The 18,436-nt window shown below is 30.8% G+C and overlaps 1 protein-coding gene across 13 annotated transcripts in view; it reads left to right on the forward strand.

Annotated features, from left to right (window-relative positions):
• heph (polypyrimidine tract-binding protein 1 heph) overlaps positions 1-18,436 on the forward strand; it is a 728,190-nt gene that overhangs the window by 600,382 nt on the left and 109,372 nt on the right. For all 13 annotated transcript variants that reach the window (XR_015822765.1, XR_015822764.1, XM_088229267.1 and 10 more), the window contains one exon: positions 15,331-15,477. Coding sequence is in view for 11 of the 13 variants with exons in the window: in XM_088229267.1 (XP_088085393.1) it covers positions 15,331-15,477 (147 nt within the window). In the remaining 2 variants the exon portion in view is untranslated. The remainder of the gene's footprint in view (positions 1-15,330; positions 15,478-18,436) is intronic.

Below are 18,436 nucleotides of genomic sequence, written 5' to 3' on the forward strand. Positions count from 1 at the left end.
ACGTTCTCGCAGATAACGGGTTGCCTCGCTCCATTTTGCTTTATCCAATAAAGATGATTTTAGATTATCAGAATCGCTCTGCAAAAATAATAGCAGGCCTGGCAACGTTTATATCTATTCCTTATAAAAATTACGAGGAATTGACGTTGAAGTCAAAAAATAAATTAAGAATATACATTTTGCGAAGATTTAACCAGAATCAAAACATCAAAACAGGTTTGATTAGCAGTGCAATTAATTACTTTTAGCGTATTTAAATGTTCAAGTAAAACATGTTTTTAAACAAAAACTTTATGCACCCCTATTGAAGGCAATCCTAGCTTCGCCCTTTGATGGAAAGATATTTTTTTTGAGAATCAAATATGAAAATTTAGGCATTTTTTACAAGTATTATGATCTGTCATTAATAAATTTTAATATTGATACATTCACTATGTTATGAAATACATGTCATTAAACGTTATATTGAAATAACACTTAATCTTAAATTATTCTCAACTTTCCTTTGTTATATTTATATTTAGTACATAAGATTTTGTAAGGTTAACTTTTATCTTTGATTTAGATATGTTCTGCTTCTTTTTTTGTTTTTTTTATATTTTATGTTCTCTACATTATTAGTTTTTATTGCAATATTATATTTTATATTATGTTCTACATAATTATTGTTCACTGCTTTTTTTATTTCTGTAATTTAAAAAAAAAAAAAAGTTATTTGAACCGTTTGGTATAAATAAATAAATCATAACAACTCCCTAGGGGGTTATATTCTGTCTATGTTGACAAATTGAATACATTCTAGATTAAAATTTATGAAATTCAGGTGATACTGTTGAAGGGTATCGTACCGAATAGCGTAATCCGTGGGACGAAACATATTGGCGAAGGTGAATATTTTCATTTATATCTTTGCCTGTCACATGTCCCGACATTTCCTGCCGGTAAAACAATTATGTGACTACAAATTGATAGCAAAACACTTTGTTATTCCGGAATATAAATAAAAGGTTTCCCACCCTCACGACACTAGATTAAAAACTAAGGGTTCCCTGGTCGTTCCCCGAATTACAAAATACTTCGGAGAACGAACATTGAATTGCGTTAGACCAGGGTTGTTTAATGATCTCCTGAACATGAAAGAGCTTCAATTGAAAAAAAAAACAAAGAAATATCTGCTTAATACTTTATAGCGACTGTTAAAATTTAATAAATAAATGTAAATAAAATTAATATAATATAAAAATGTGTTAAATAAAATTGTCTTAAAAAATGTGTCCCACTAAAAAGTCTTCCAGTTCAGTTCAGTGCCGATAAATCAGCGTTTATTGTAAAGCATTGTATTATAATAATCTGTTTGCAAACAGTAAAGATTAAAAAAATACAAAAATCTAAATGAAGTCAAATTAAGTCAATGAAAGTAAAATTTAAGTAAATTTAAGTATAAACAAAGATATTAGGCACTATTTATTCTCACTAGGTATAGTAAATACCTGTTCTGAGTTAGACAGCATTTGAAAAAATCAAATAAATACAGATAATAATAAATAATACACATAATTTTTTTAAGAGATGTCTTAAAATAGTTCATACAAAGTGGAATGTATAATTCTTCTGTACGTGTGATGTCACTGAACTCCTCCTAAATGGCTTAACCAATTTACGTGTAGTTTTCAGCGAAATGTAGACCTTTGCGCTGCGAGCGTTCGTAGAGATGATTTATTTCAATCGAATATGTAAAAAAAAAGTTGGAAGCATAAATCTTTTTTTCATCGATCTACCAGGGTTGCATACGGCAAAAATGCATACACAAAAATAAAATAAAAATTGTTGTTTTTTGTTTTGAAAAAATATTGTTTTTGAATGTTTACAAACAACATTCGCTTTTTATGGATCCTAATCAGATTCTTTCCTCACATTCCTTATAATTTCTTCCCATTTTTTTAAAAACGGATTTTTGGTAATACTAAAATTATATTAATTGACAGTTAATACATTTTCGAAAATCGCATTCATGAATAAATTGTACCCCTGTTGGTGAGAAGAGCCGAGTTTGACAAATGCAAAAAAAATTCTTTACCTGAAAATAAATTATTATTTCATGTTTAGGAATTCAACCATAAACCAGTACCTAGGTACCTACTTATCAATGAAAAGTATTTTTCCAAGCTAATAGCAGGCAAAACAACGTTTGGGCAGGACAACGTCTGTCAAGTCCACTAGTAATATATATGAAATATGAAATCCTACCAATAATTGTGGAACTAAAAAATCAAAACTGTCAAGGTATATGTAACTGAAAAAAATTATGAAAATGAAAAAATATATGAAAATGAAAATAAATAAATATAGAATAAAAAATACTGATTATAGGGTATAATCTGACAGAAGTAGCAAATTTGTAAACTAACATTTTAAAATAAAAAGAAGCAACACACTGGCAAATAAAATTATATCACCCTGACTATGTGGGTTAATTGGATTGGGTGGATTTATTATTATATGTTTCTAAAAATACCAAATAAACGCTGTTTTGCAGCTCTAAAAATGGTTAAAACAACTGGTCCAAGAAGAAGTTTTTTATATTTTTTTACTTTCAAGCATTGCCTAACAGAATCTCACCTTCATTTATAAAGATTTCAGCTCTTTAACTTCACAAAAATCAACAGATGGATGAATTGAAAAAATACAGATGTTTAGACATAGGCAGAATGGTGAGTTGACAGTGTGTAATGTGGCCACTTAAACCAGCCAATAACTGGTCATAAGCCCTGTTTTCCTTATCTTTGATGTTCCACATCTTTGCTGTAATATGTTAACCTTATCACGTTCATTATTCAGTATTAATTCCCCATGATATAATGTAATAGGTTACAGTCATGCGATAAACTTGTTGCCTATTAGCTCCTACTTGTTGATAAGACCCTTGAACTTGTTGCGTACGATGTCGACTTGTTGCACCACTTCGTGCCGTTTCTTTTAGAAATCTAACGAATAAAATAAAGAAAGTACTTCTTCCACGTACTCCAAAACCGCTTTAAAGACCGTGGGTCTTCTTGTCGGTTTCTTTTATACTAAAAAACTTTTTTTTTCTAAAATTATGTCAAAAAATATCGATTTCATGAATCGCGATTTTAATTGAAATCAACTCTCCCGCTTTTATTGTGAGTGTGGTACACTATAATTTGGTATAAATATACGATATTGTTACAATAAATACTTCAATTTACTTATGAGTTTGGATTCACAGTGCCTTTCAAAAAAAGGGACGAACTCTCGTGCTTGGAATGGAACATTACGTTATTTCAAATATTGTAACTTTATTTTTTTAATCAAAATAGTATTCTTCTAAATATTTTAATACGCAGTTGAGAATTTTACTAATGAGTTTTATTCGTGTTTTACTAGTACGCAGTAGAAAACCTTCAAAAGACTTCATTTTTAAGTGCGAACACTGTCAGTTTTTTTTTTTTTCTGTCATTTAGCTTCTTAACAATAAAACGTCTCTTACAGGGGAAAAACGGAAATAAACAGGAAACTCTTTTCTGCATGTTACACAGATCAAAAAAAATACTGTGTTGTTTCTCGTTATTTTATCTACTAAAAGCTTCTAAAGGCTTTAATCCGGATTTCCTGTGTTTACTAGATTAAACGATAAGCTTTCAACCCATTAGCATTTATGTACTTTTAATTGTCCCTCCCCGTTGATGGGTAGCTAGTACACATTGCATCTAATAACTTTTTTATCTCCATAAATATAATAAATTACGGGATAAGATTTTTGGTATTCTTCCGATATACATTGACGTATCGGTTAAAATACTTTTTTATTAAATAATTAATGCTTATTGTGAACAGAAAAAGCATCTTATCAAATATCGAAGATAAATCACAAATTCAATAAAAAGTTTACCAACATGTCTCATGTTCCGGAGTACGTAGTAAAAGAGTAATCCTAATATATAATTATCTCACACACTCTTGACGTCTTACTCTCAACAATTCATGTATATTCGGGAGCGATAGACACTATTTTACGTATCACACGTGTGAACAGTAATATTTCTAGTACTTATCCGAGGCGCCAGTTAGTAGCTCTTCGATTTTCATCTGGAGCAGTTCTTTCGTCCGCGCTGCGAGCATGAGCTAATGTTTTTTCATGTTTTGGGCAACTAGGTTTACAATTTTATCATATTAGACTTTAACACTTAAAAAAGTAAGAGAATTTACCTCAGAGACGTAAAAAATGTCAATGTCCAGAGTAATATTGTTCAACATACAGATAGCCCTTTTAACAGGCACAACAATTTAAAGTTGGTTCTATGTATTGAAATGTGGAACAATCTATGCTGACGTTGTCTAAATTATTCGGAACATAAAGGATAATGCTTCGCATAATTGCAGGGTTGTCAATAATACCGTTATGTCAAATATATATTTTTTTGTTTTAAAAAACAGAAACGCTTGAATTTATTATTTACTCCTCAAATATTTCAATCTTCGGACCATTTCCTAAATGGAACTCGAAATCAAGTTGTGGTAGAGTGGGATTTGAACCTCGGACCTTTGGCCCCTTGAGTCCACAATACTATCACGGGACCACAACCCGATTCGAAAATGTAACGTCAATAATATCATAGATGTTAGAAAGTTACAGGTAATAATAAAACAATTGTTTACCCCTAAGAACTAGAGGTTTTTTATATTCTATTCACAAAATGATCCAATATTTTTAGTTACTTATTTATTATCATATATACATAAATTTATACATTTATGCAAAGTTGCTTTGACTATCTAACTAAGGTTACTTACTCCGTTCTATGCCAGTCGAAAAAAAACAGTTGTTTATACATAGAAACAATAATAAATGTAGAAAACTTGTAAATATAGTGAAAAACATAGTAACATACGTAAAAAAAAAACATAACATAACAACAACAACAACAACAACAAACCATCACGCCGTTTCCCCGTAGGGGTAGGCAGAGAGGATAGAACACCATAACACTCTATCTTGGCATACAGACCTCGCTTCCTCTACATTCATACATCTTCTTATGCACGCACGCCGATTATTCCTACTTTTGACATGTCCATCTTCAAGTATTTGATGGACTTGATCGTGCCATGTCTTTCTCGGTCTTCCTCGTTTTCTGTATCCATCAACATTTGCATCGTAGATCCTTTTAGTCGTTCTTTCGCTGACCATTCGCTCTACATGTCCAAACCAACGCAGCACCCCTTTCTTAATTCTGTCAATAATGCATGTCTCAGCCTTACACACTTCACGGAACATAACATAAAATGTAGCAAAAAAACACAGTAAAAAACACACATGAAAACTCAGTAAATTACTTAGTTAAAACAATATACATAGTAAGAATCATAATCAAAGCATATTAAAAAACCCAGTAAAATACGTAGTAAAAACAAAATACATAGTAAGAAACAAAGTAAAAGACATAATTAAAAAAAATAATATATGTAATACATTTGAAATTACATAAAGACCTTAATAACACAATATTATTTTTGGTATGTGTATATATATTTACATATTTATACACACACAATTCTGGGTTTTATCCCAAGGGGGAGTAGGTATATTTTTATTTATATCACTACAGAGATGGGTAGAATTTTTGTTTCAAGATTAACCTCAATATCAAATACATAGATGGCGCTCCAAACGCGCTAGCAAAAGCTTTCCTTGTTTCATGACATATATACAAAAACCAAAAATGTCACCGATATGGATATTCGCTAATAAGCGGAATGGGGAATGTTGTAGTACCTACATAAAAGTGGCCACTTGAACCCAACCTATGACAGGTCATAAGCCCTGTAAACGCTCGAATATCCATAATCTTGAAACAAAAATTCTACCCATCTCTGTAGTGATATAAATAAAAATAGACCTTAATAACATTGATCTAATAACCTTTTACAAAAAACATCGTAATGTTTGCAAAAAAGACATGAACAGTGCAAAATTAAATAACTTTAAAAACATCACCGACTCACCAGACTGCACCTTTAATAAGAGATTTGAAGTTTAAAAAAACTTCCAATATTTTGGTGAAAAAAAACTCACTCATACGGACTTTTTAATAACGTTTACAGATTGTAAAGACATTTCGAAACACACCTTAAGAATTAGATTACTTATATTTAAACTGATTTTTTTCTTACTCTGTTTAAAAAAATCTTACCTTTTTAGAAATTTTGTTGTTGGTATAATTAAAATGTGTTGCAAAATTTTAGCGCATTGTCCATATACTACGCGTAAGTATTTTATTTCTATTAATTCATCTATATTTTCTCCGTGAATTGCGTGTCCATCCACTTAATTGAATTGTCAACGTATGATTTATTGTGGCTTTATGGAAAATGAGCAAACCTTCCTTGTATACCTGGATGAAATGGCTTCACGGAGGAGGTGACAAAGGAGATGCCCAGAATTGAATTGATAAAACGATGACAGGACGCACATATGCGAGCGTTCTCAGGGCTCATATTAGAAAATATACATTTAAAAAGGCTGTAACCAATGCTGTGAAAAGTACCAGTAGATCTACGTTTTCTCCAACGATAATTACAGACTTAAAAAAATACGAATGTTCAAATTCTGTGTTGACAATTCATCTATAGGCATCCTCTACAGACTGCTTCACAGTAATATTCGAATCATCCAGCTTTTTCTTCAGCATGGAGATAAACCGCCTCTTGTTTGATTCATTATCCAAAAACTTGTCTTGCAAAGCGGTAGGGTTCATGTGACTGTCGAAAATCACGTCAGCTGGAGTATGTTTCTTTATTCTTGCGGTGAGGGGCCAAGAGTTTATGGAGTCAAAAAGTTTAGGCGGGCAAGACTTTTTCTTGTTTATCTATTTTATAAATTTGTAGCATAAAAAAGTAAACATATTTAATACCGGGGAATCTTTATAAAACTAGTGAATCGGAAAATTATTACTGAGCGTCTTCTGGTTAAGATAGTCTTCATAAAACATGGCTCAACCTATTCTAAGAGGGAGATTTTTTATGTTGTATATTACAAGTAATAATAATTATGTATATTACTTATATAGCGCCATTTTCGTAATATAATACCTCAAGGGCTATAGAAATACTGTAAATACTATAATAACGTATCCCTAACTCTATGAGGCCAGGAGCCCCGTATTGAGTTGGGATACAACATAATGGAAAGTGGAGGCATGCACATTATTAAGCAATAGCAAAAGTAAAAGTAAACAATTTTTACATAAACTATGCATCATTACATCTATGCAATATCTCGCAGCAGTCTACTGCAATGGTCTCTTCCCTTAGACAAAATCCAAACCTGTACACCTCTCCTGAAAATGGCCTTCGTTTTGGAGAACTTATTAATGTTTGTCCATGACATTAAACGCTCTTGGGGTCACAAAACATAAATTTCTCGGAGCAAAAGTTGTGCATGTTTTTAGTGTTAAATAATTTGAATTACAGGAAAACCTAGTACGAGCATTCTGTTGGAATCTCCTCTTGTAACCGCATGTCCCGAAATGTGTCAATGATTTTAATAGACCACGATAACAACAAAAAAGAACTAAAACTACTTAACTTTTAATGCATAGCTAATTAATTATGAGAATTTGATAATCGTTATTGTATAAATAAAAGGATTTTTGTAGAAGAAAGACGGAGACGGGTAGCGAGCGAACGATAGCGGGATCCGTGGCGCGACGCGTGTCCGGCCAAGCGCGATTTTGTTCATCTATACTTTATACTATAAATTATCAGTTATTGCAAGAAATTGCAAACGAATGAATAGCTTTAAAAGTACTCTTTATTTCATTATTTGTCTAGGATAAGCCAAAGTCGAGATATGCTAAAAAAAACAGATTTAGAGCATATTTTGGATTTTTTTTAAAACTTCCACTTAGAATTCAAGGACGCAAGCAGAATATTTTATTAACAACTAACAGCTGTCTGATACACTAGTTAATAAAACTTTTTGAATTATTTCCAGCTAGAGCACAATTTACCGACCCAACATCTGAGCTAAGAAAAGTCATTGTAATGCCAGTACATAAAAAAGGAGACAGAGTAGATTGTTGCCAACTATTGGCCAATATCACTACTTAAAATCGTGTCTATAAAATAATCTTTAAAATTATAGAACAAGTAGTCAAAAGGGAATTTCAGAATGCATGGATTTTTATTTTTTTTCTTTTATTTGTGAAACATACAGTACAGTTGCGTAGTTTTATATTTTACACAGTTAAACTTCTAATGGACCTGTGAAGATTTCATATATAATAAAGTTATTATATGTAAGGTTATCAATGAAAGTACAAAAAAGAGAAGGAAAAAAAACATAAATAGAAGTTGTTTAAAAATTAAAATGAAAGAAAAAAAAGTTATTTTAAAGTTTGTAGTTTGTGGTAAGTATTTACAAATGGAAATACTATTAAAAATGAAGAAAATTTGTAGAAGTAATTATAAGTTAAGAATTAAAAGAAAGAATGAAAAACATGCTCAGATGTAAAAATAAAATAAAATACAGTAATAACATTTTTAAAAAGGAAAAAAATAAATATACACCTACATATTTTAAGGGATTCAAAGAAACGATAAGAAGAATCTTTAAATGAAATATAAGACAATAAATTCAACTCAATTTAAAAAACATCTTCAAAATTAATGACACATTATAGTAAGAGTAGCAATATTTTGATTTTATACACATATACAATATAAGTCATTAAAAGTAGTTTAAAAGTATAAAAACATGTCAATACATCAGAGAAAAAAAAGGTATGGCAAGTTATCTTACAATTTGAAAAAGCAATGTAAGGAGAAAATTTTAATTTTTATCCGTAAACCAGTATGGATTTCAAAAAGGAATAGGTACTGATACGGAAATCTCTGGTATAACAGAATAATTCTCTTAAGATCTGATATTTTTTCTAAATATCTTAATTCCGGCAAGAAATATCTATAATTTTTATACTCAACAAAAGCTTTCGACACGATATCACATAAAATCATGATAAAAATTCTGTTAAATAAAGGCTTACAGGGTAATTTACTTTCATGGTTTAAAGCTTTTTACGTTGTAGAAAATAACATTGACACACATTAAAAAAATGTTACGTAATTGTAATTGCAGATGACACTGCTCTAATTTTTACACGTGGCAAATAGGATGAAACTTATTCTGCGACTCAAAATTATGTCGATATAATAAAAATATGGCTAGATAACAATATCTTAACCTTAAATTGAGTCGAATCGAGTTGTGGTCTTGTGGCTGGTGTCTCGGACTCGCGGATCAAAGGTCCGTGGTTCGAACCCCCTCTACCCTAACTTGATTCCCTTTTTTCTAATAGTGAATTATTTACAACTCCTTGAAATGTCCCTTTGAAATTGTTCTTGTTGAAAATGCCCCTCAAAATTTTATATTTATTTTTCCATTCAAAAAAATATATTCAAAATCAAATACGTAACATTTAGTTAAACTGCAGTTGCACATCCTATACAAATCCTTTGATTAAATGAATGCTCTGAAATACTTTGATCGGTACACTATATTAAATATTTGGGAATTTTTTAATTATTATCATACGGAAATATTGATTAATATAAACACGTCTAGTATATAACACAACAAATCAGAAAAACGATACATGAACAATTAAACAAATTCGGTTCCACTTCCAACCTTTCGGCATTCATGTCAAGTTATCGTCGACATTATTTCACCTACGGGAACAACACATCTTATGAATACAACACAAATTCTCGAATCCCCAAGGATCCAACCTAGGCCCTCAACTTTTTTATCTATTTAAAAATGATATTGGTGACTCGATCATAAACTCCTAATACCTTCTCTTTGCTGACGATGTCAAGATTCTTAAATCTATCAAAAGTGCTAAGGACTCATCTTGCCTCCAAAATGATTTGAGTATTGGTCTGTAACTAACAAATTACCTTTTAGAATACCAAAATGCTGCGTTGTCCTGTTTACTCGTTCCAAAGATAGATCTTTTTTTCCTTATAACATAAATGATGTAGTTTTACCAAGCAATTACCAAACTAAAGATCTTTGTAATATTTTTGAAGCGAATTTTACGTTTAAGCTGCATATTACTAGTATTGTAGATAAATCTAGTAAGATGTTTGGATTTGTACTTCCAAACTTGATATTACAATAATACTACTGCAATTCGCACATTGTATGATAAACTAGTCCGCAGCGTACTAGAATACTGTTCCATCATTTGGAAGCCTTCTGAATCAAACCACATCCCGAAATGGAGAAGGTTAAACGGTGATTTTTGCGATACCTTAAAAAAAAAACTATCAATTCTTGTATCCATCATTATTTACAGCAGGGATGCTGAATTACAACACCCTCGAATCTCGTTGCCCAATTTTTACTAGGAAACATTTCTACAAGCTGATTTCTGGGAGTATACGAGTATATAATCCAAATATACTGAAAGAGATCAGTTTATATGTTCCCAATAATTATACTAGAGCAAGATTTCATGTACTATTTTACACACCAAGGAGTCAGAATTCACCCATTAACAGGGCAATTTACTTGCTGCATACGGCTTCTGCGGATAATATGGATCTATTTTTCTGTACATATCGGCAGTTTAGCAGCTATCTGCTTCTATTCATTAACTTCTAACTTATATTTACAGTCTACATTACGTGATGGGTTAAACGGCCCGCAAAGTTATGCAGACTACAATAATTTTTAAATGAATAAATAATTCAAAAATTTTAGAATAATAATGTGTGTGAAAGTTAATTATTTCTCTAATTCCCAAAAATAGCACCCCTACACATCCAGGAGTCAAACTAAAGGATTGGTCGTGGGTTCCACAAACTCTAAATTCGGGCAAAGAAATATCAGGTTTTCGGGCCCCAAAATATTTAATATATTACCCCAACATTGCAAAACCATGACCCGGATTCAATCAAACATATTTGTAAAACATTGATCACTGGGTTTAGGTAGAGAAAAATTTGAATATTTACCAAAACACCTTCCTAAATAATAAGTGGTGTAATGAAATATTATCATTATTGAATGTATACAACGGGGCCTCCGTTGAATACGATAATTATTGTAGCATAGATATTATGGGTGTTGAATTCTCGTCCTTATTTTTCCGAAGCCCATATCAATGGTTTGAAAAGACGGATATTCTAATTCAGTACACAGTAACAGTGAAATTTGGGGTTTCTCCCATATCCTGCGGATATGGAAAGTTCACTTTGATTTACCCTAATATTGTGAAAAGCCTCGAGGAACCCCAGCCCAGACGTAACCATTTAGCAAACTCACCCGAAGGGATAACCTTCCTTCTCGTATATCTCTTTGTCTCGCAATAAATTCCTTATCTGTTTTATCTGCGTGATTGTTTCTGGTGTTGATAACATTTGGACCCTTTCGTTCTACTGGCGCTATTCTGTCTACCCTTAATAATTATTATATGGATAAGATATATTTGTATGCGCGGGTTATATCTTCCATTATTTGCCGATTTTCGTTTGATACCCGCTTGACAAACATCAACTTCATTTTCTAAAAAACACAATTAAATCCCACTTTCAAGTCTTTTAACGGGCTAGTTTAAGACTATTTTTATATTTATATGACACCATTCTTGAAGTCTGAAATACCATATACAGTAGCCGGCATTTAATAAAGGACAGCGGACTTAAGAAAGAGACTGCCGCGTGCCTGGCTGATCGGCTTTGAAGAGCGTCGACTTTGTCATTCATACGGAGCCCGATGTGCTTTATTTGCTGCCGGGTACTGTACTTATTTACGTGCATCGCGCATTAATTGTAGGTTATACACGTATGTAACTTGTTCTCATAGCATACATGCGGTTACTTTAGTTCAAACTTTTAGTATATTCTGTGGTAGGTTCATACGTAGATGTAATTAAATTTCCTTTTTCCTATTATTTGAGCTAAGCACACGCCGTGGAATAATTTGAGTATTGTTATTATTTAATCAGCTGTCTCCACTTTTCCTTTTCGCCTCCCTAGCCTTTTGCACTGCTTCCCTTCTAGCGCAGATCGTCTCCGTTAGAACTCTCATAATTAAAATTCGCAATTATAATGCTGTGCAGCTTCTGTTTGCCTTAATCTTCTTTCTTTTTTTCAAGTCACAATCTCTCTTTCCTTTATTTTGCATTTTGCCTTATCTTTATTTAAAATTAAATCTCAGTTAAAGTTTATCAGCAAACATAATACAAAATATAACGGCAAAATTTATTACACACTTTCTACTAAAATATCTAAAATTCAATGCTTCTTGTAAGCTGGTTTATTTCAACACTAATGTATAGTGAATGATAATTTAGATTTTGTGGCTTTAAAATATTTGTATACAAATATGATAAATGTTATAAAATCATATATATCATATACAAATATGATAACAATTGTATGTAAAAATACTAAGATAATAATATGGTTTTTCGTAATCATGTTTTTAGAAATAGGAAAATAAAAAGCTGCCAATTAAAAGATAAAACAGAATCCCAAAATTGCATTATGTACAAAGGTTTTAAAATATACAAAGAGATTCCTGAATGTATGAAGAATGAAAAGAGTTTGATTGAATTAAAAAGAAATGTTATGTCTACTGTAAGATGATGTAAATAGATATGTTATTAAAGTAAATGTAAATATAAATTCATATTCTAATTTCAGTATAAGCAATAAATTAAAATCAATATTTTACACGTAAAATTATATTTGATGTTTGATTTTAATTTGGATATTATGGTATATAAATCACGCATATTTCTGAACCGGCATTTAAAATAATAAAATAATGTTTAAAAATATTTTTACTTACCTACACATTTTATTAAAACAGAACTAATATTTTGTTCTAAATTTTCCTTGTTTCTTTTTTGCGATACACATGAAATATAATATACTTACAAAATATTATATTGAGTTTTGACCACGTTCAACCACTTAACAACCCAGCAACTAAAATCTGAGGTTTTCACTTATAATAATTAAAATCCTGAGTTTTGAGAGTAGGCGCTTGAGAAAACACGATGTATGTATAAGGTAGTTTGATATCAGTACCAACATTGAAGTTCGAGAACAAATAGATGGGGGGCGAGAGTGCTGGCTGGCGATAGGGTCTCCTGAAGGCGTCTGGTGATGTCCACGCGCTGCATTTAGGAGCGAACGTGGAAAAAATAAAAGCAGCTCCACCAAGAAATGTCATCAAAAATATCAATCTTAGTGTAATATACAAATACATCTTTTTACTTTTTGTGTTTTGGGACTTGGAAAAAAAATGGAATTTAAACAATTCAGAGGTTCGTCAAATTAAATTATTATAAATTAATAATTAAACGTCCCGGCTCTATTTCTGGAATATGATAATAATACGAGCATTTAAATCATCATCGTTCCCTTTTCGCACCTAATGGTGCATAGGGCACTGTATTGGTACACTAATCGCAGCGTATCTTCATTGTTTTTTTTTGTTATTTGGAGTTAAGATGATCAGTCTTACGCTTCAAGTACCAGTCGAGGGATTTTGAAATATTCTAGTGTGAATCAAACCCGAGACCTTTTGCATGTTAGGCATTCGCGCTGACTATTACACCGCAAGGCTGACGTGCGTTAAATATGCGACGATATTTTTCATCGTTTTATTCATCGATCTACAAGGGTTGCATTCGAGGAGAATGAACTTGCAAAAAAATGGAAAGATGTTGTTTTTTTGTGTAAAAAAAATGATTTTGAATGTTTACAAACATCATTTGTTTTTTGTGGATCTCAATCAGATTCTTTCTTTAAATTCCTTATAATTTCTACCCATTTATTTCTTTTTATTGGATTTTTAGTAATACTTAAGTAATATTTAATTCAATACATTTTTAAAAATCGTATTCCTACATAAGTATACCCCTTTGTTGGTGAGACGACCGGAGTTTGACGTTTGCAAAAAGAATGCCATATTTGAAAAAATATTTATTTTATGTTTTGGAATTCAACCATACACAAGTACCTACTTAAATTCAATATTTTTAATATTGACAATTTTTAGTTTTGGAATTTAATCACAAGTACCTAGGTACCTTCTTATCAATAAAAAGTCATTTTCCAAGGCAAGCCGACGTTCGGGCAGGACAACGTCTGTCGGGTCAGCTAGTATGATATATACATATTTTCTGTAATACTGTTTTTTTTTTTTAAAACAAAATAACGCAAATATTTTATTTTTAAATAATTACAATTTTCGGTGGAATTCCAATATGATGATATCATAAATTATTTTTAAATGTAGATTACAAATTAAAAATACTTCACCAGTTAGCGCTTTCACTCTCTAATGGAAATCTTGGGCTGGTAAATATTATACAGTGTAAGGATCATTTATATAAAACTAAATGTCATCTTAAGTGTAGGAATATTTGAAAAATAAATCGAAAGAGATTACAATACGTAATATTTCGATGAAACAGAGTGGGACAAAGTCATTAAAAACGTGAGTTGGTGGCAAACTATAAAGGAGAATTACATTGTATAAAAACATTTATTGTTTTATTGGTGTGCAAGGGTGAAAGTGCTAATTGGTCTAATAAATAAGTGGAAGCAAAACAAGTTTTTTTTTATGAAGTTTATATTTGAAGCACTAACTTTGTGGTTATTCATTATAATAAAATAACTTTAATTTTTTTAAAAGCGATTCATAATAAAAAAAATAACTAATGACCAAATAAACAATATTTCTTTTAGTCCTAGCTTCGAAAATATTGATATCAAATTACCACCCTTGTAAGGGAAAAAAAGACTTGATTTATTGGATCCACCTGTAGTATTTAGTAAACCTGATAAAAATAAAATAGGAATTAATTCATTAGTTACGCAAACCATGACGAAGAATCTTGTTTGCTTTGAAGTCGGTCGGTGGAAAAAAAATAATTATAAAAAAATAGTGGTTTAAAAAAAGTTGTTTTATTTATTTTTTTACGAGTATTTTTTAGTAAAAACTTTTATCAAAATTTAAGTTAATATATCACAAATATATATAATATGTTTGGCTGAGAGTGTATAAATTTCCATTAACTTTAAGATACTTTTTTGAGTCGTTGTACTGTGTTTTCAGTGACTTTGTCTATGACTTTGTGTCTATCGTCCAAAAAAATATCACAAGTTTCTTTAGCTTAGTTAAACTTTATTCAATATATGTCAATCTTGTAATGTAAACTTTTAACACACTGGATTTTTTTTTTTTACTTTTCGGTTGATTGTAATGTTTGTTTTTTTTAACAGGTTAAGCTGGAGCCCAACGTTGGCAAACCTTCTCGAGTCATCCACATCAGGAACATTCCAAATGAGACCACCGAGGCTGAAGTCATCCAACTGGGTATCCCCTTCGGCAGAGTCACCAATGTTTTAGTTCTCAAGGGCAAGAATCAGGTTAGATATAAAATCCTTAACAAAAATTGTGACCATAAAAAGTATAAATATATAATACAAATTTGAAATTAACCTTAAAAATCACATGATGACTACAATTATTAGACGAGACATAACATGATTTAATCTTATAATAATATGTTTATATAACCCTAACGGTTTTTTTCAATTATACATTTAAAATAACCAAATTCAAAAATCACATCATCTGTTTCTTTTGTTTACATGGGATTTGTTAAATCTCTTGTACACGTCAGTGAATCTGTATTATAAAATTAAAATACGTGCATGTTTGACTGTTCGTTTGTCCGTCACAGGAACTCCCCCAAAACATTAAGTCGTAACAAAGCGAAATATGGACATGTCATAATATATGCAATTTAAAGGACAACGGTACTTTTTTCGAGTAAAGTTTTAGTCGAGACATCCTTGGTTCAGAATCCAATTGATTATTTATTTACTCTAAATAGTTAAGTAAACATTTTTTGAGATATTAGTCCCAACTCCGTGGGACTAAAAGTTTCGTATTGAGTTGGGATTTGAGATTATTAAATCGAACTTTTTAACGTTAAGTCATAGTAATGCGAAATTTTGAATCAACATAAAAAATGCTATTTCTAGATACGAGAAAAATAAATATTTTCTATCTTTCTCAGTATTATTGATTTATTTACCATACAATAGAACTTCAAAACGGTAAGTTGTAGCGACATGATATTTATTAAGTACTGCACATAAATATTTCATTGTTGGTGGACTGGCGTCTAAAGCATAAGACATATCATCTCACCTTCTATCTTCTATGTAACAAAAATGATCAAGATTTGCCCTAATTGGAATACCAAAGTAATGCTCTATACACCACTGCTAGGTACGTATAAGGAAAAATTTATGTTTAATATGTAATACTACGAATTTGCCGGGATTATATAATGTCATTAAGTCATTTACATGGTAACTCACATTTTTAGTTTTTTTATATTTTTTTTTGTTAGGTAATTCAACAAAGATATATACTTGAAAACATACAATTTGAAAGCATTCGTCGATACAATTTAACATGCATCTATATCTTCAATTATAGAATTACACAAAATAGATTTATACGTTAAGTTATACATATTTTTTAATATTTTTGTTTATACAGGATGTAATGCAATAAAAAATAAGTTGTACGTGTGTACTTATTGAATAAGATTTATTCCTAAGAGATTATTCGCAAAAGCTGAAAGAGTATCATGATAAATGTCAATTTTATTGTTTCGGCAGTATACATTATATTCCCGACACATGCGGGCCATAGGTGTGTGGTATGTAGCATTATTTGAAAACAAAGGCAGTTTAAATATTTCCCGATGTCTGAGTGTTCTCAATCCTGCATTTATTTGTATTTTATTTAGAAGGTTAGTATCTACTTTGTAGTTTAATATTTTATACAGAAATTTTATATCGAAAACAACGCGGCGTTTTATCAGAGAATTAAAATAAAAAAGAGTTAGAAGTTGCTCGTAATTTGAATTTGAACGTGGGTTAGAAATTCGGAACTTATACAAAAGGTACTTTAAGAACTTTTTTGAACAGATTCTATTGGTTTTGATATTGCGGACTCCATACGCATGAGGCATACTCAAGATTACTGCGAATCAAACTCATATATAGACATATGACAGTTTCCGATTTTTTAAAGGGTTTGGTTACTCTCTTTAGGAACCCCAGTAGCTTAAGTGACTTACGAGTTATGTAATCTATATGATGTTTAAAATTTAATTTTGTGTCAAAATAAACCCCGAGATCCTTAATAATGTTAACTCAGCATATTATTATGTGGGTGATCAGGATTTATAAAACTGTTAAACTTAATGATCTTCCATATCTACTCAACACCTTGTTTTTCTAAGACGAGTTTATTCCGTTTTCAAGAAAAATATTATAATTATCTATACACTATATTCTGTGCAGGGAAATTTACCGACTTTATTAAGTTCTCATTAAAAGTTTATACAACTGAAAATGACGTCAAGGGTTAAACTCCGTATCGCTGAATTATACTCGTTTCTTGATAAAAGTAAACGTTTTTTTAACGATTCAAAGTTTTATATTTGTAAATCATTATTAAATACTTTCGTAAAAAATAAAAACCAATTAAACATATCAACGGCGCCGTACTTAATGACTTTACAATACAATGTGTAATTAAAATGTAACAACACTAGTCAAATTATTCCTTCGCTTACTAAAATTAGAGGAATTTGTATTTAAATAGATTTTTCAAATTCGATAAGCTATAATCAAAAAGTTTTTTTAGGTAACAAAGCTGAGAGAAACGTTTTTTTTTATTCGTTTGAGTCGTGAATATCCTAAAAGAAAGGAGACATAACAGAAGTGCCGATCAATCTTTTGCTTCAATTAGTATTCAGTCATTGGGTCGCGTTTTATGATATTTACTTGGAATGATCTTACTTTATTTAATACGAAAACGTTTCTTCTGTATCGAAAACTTTCGATTGTATGTTGATACAAAAATTTCGTCGTTTATTCGCTAGTTCATCGGAGTAAATAATTTATTTCTAGCTTCACCCGAACCACTTCAACACTCAACGAAGCGCGTGACTAGAAACGAAGTGTGGGAGCTTCTAACGAATAATTATAATTTATAATAAATTTATAAGGAGCCTGGAATATCCTTTTGGTTACATTGAAAATTATTACGGCGCATCTTTGATTAATTTTAATATAGAATCACTACCAAAAAGGCGTCTTACATGTGATTTAATTTTTCGTTTTAAAATCCTAAATAATATGGTGGATTCGTCGTACCTTTAACAAAATATTGGTTTCCGTTGTCCTCTTCGCTATACCAGGTTTAATTCCCTTTTTTAAAAACCAACTTGTAAAAACAATTATACCCCGAATGCATTTATTAGACGTACCTACAAAAATTATAATGGACTCCGTATTA

The sequence above is a fragment of the Micrasema longulum genome, unplaced genomic scaffold (assembly GCF_059751315.1).
Source record: "Micrasema longulum isolate JH-2025_06_02 unplaced genomic scaffold, ASM5975131v1 h1tg000657l, whole genome shotgun sequence".
Taxonomy (NCBI): domain Eukaryota; kingdom Metazoa; phylum Arthropoda; class Insecta; order Trichoptera; family Brachycentridae; genus Micrasema; species Micrasema longulum.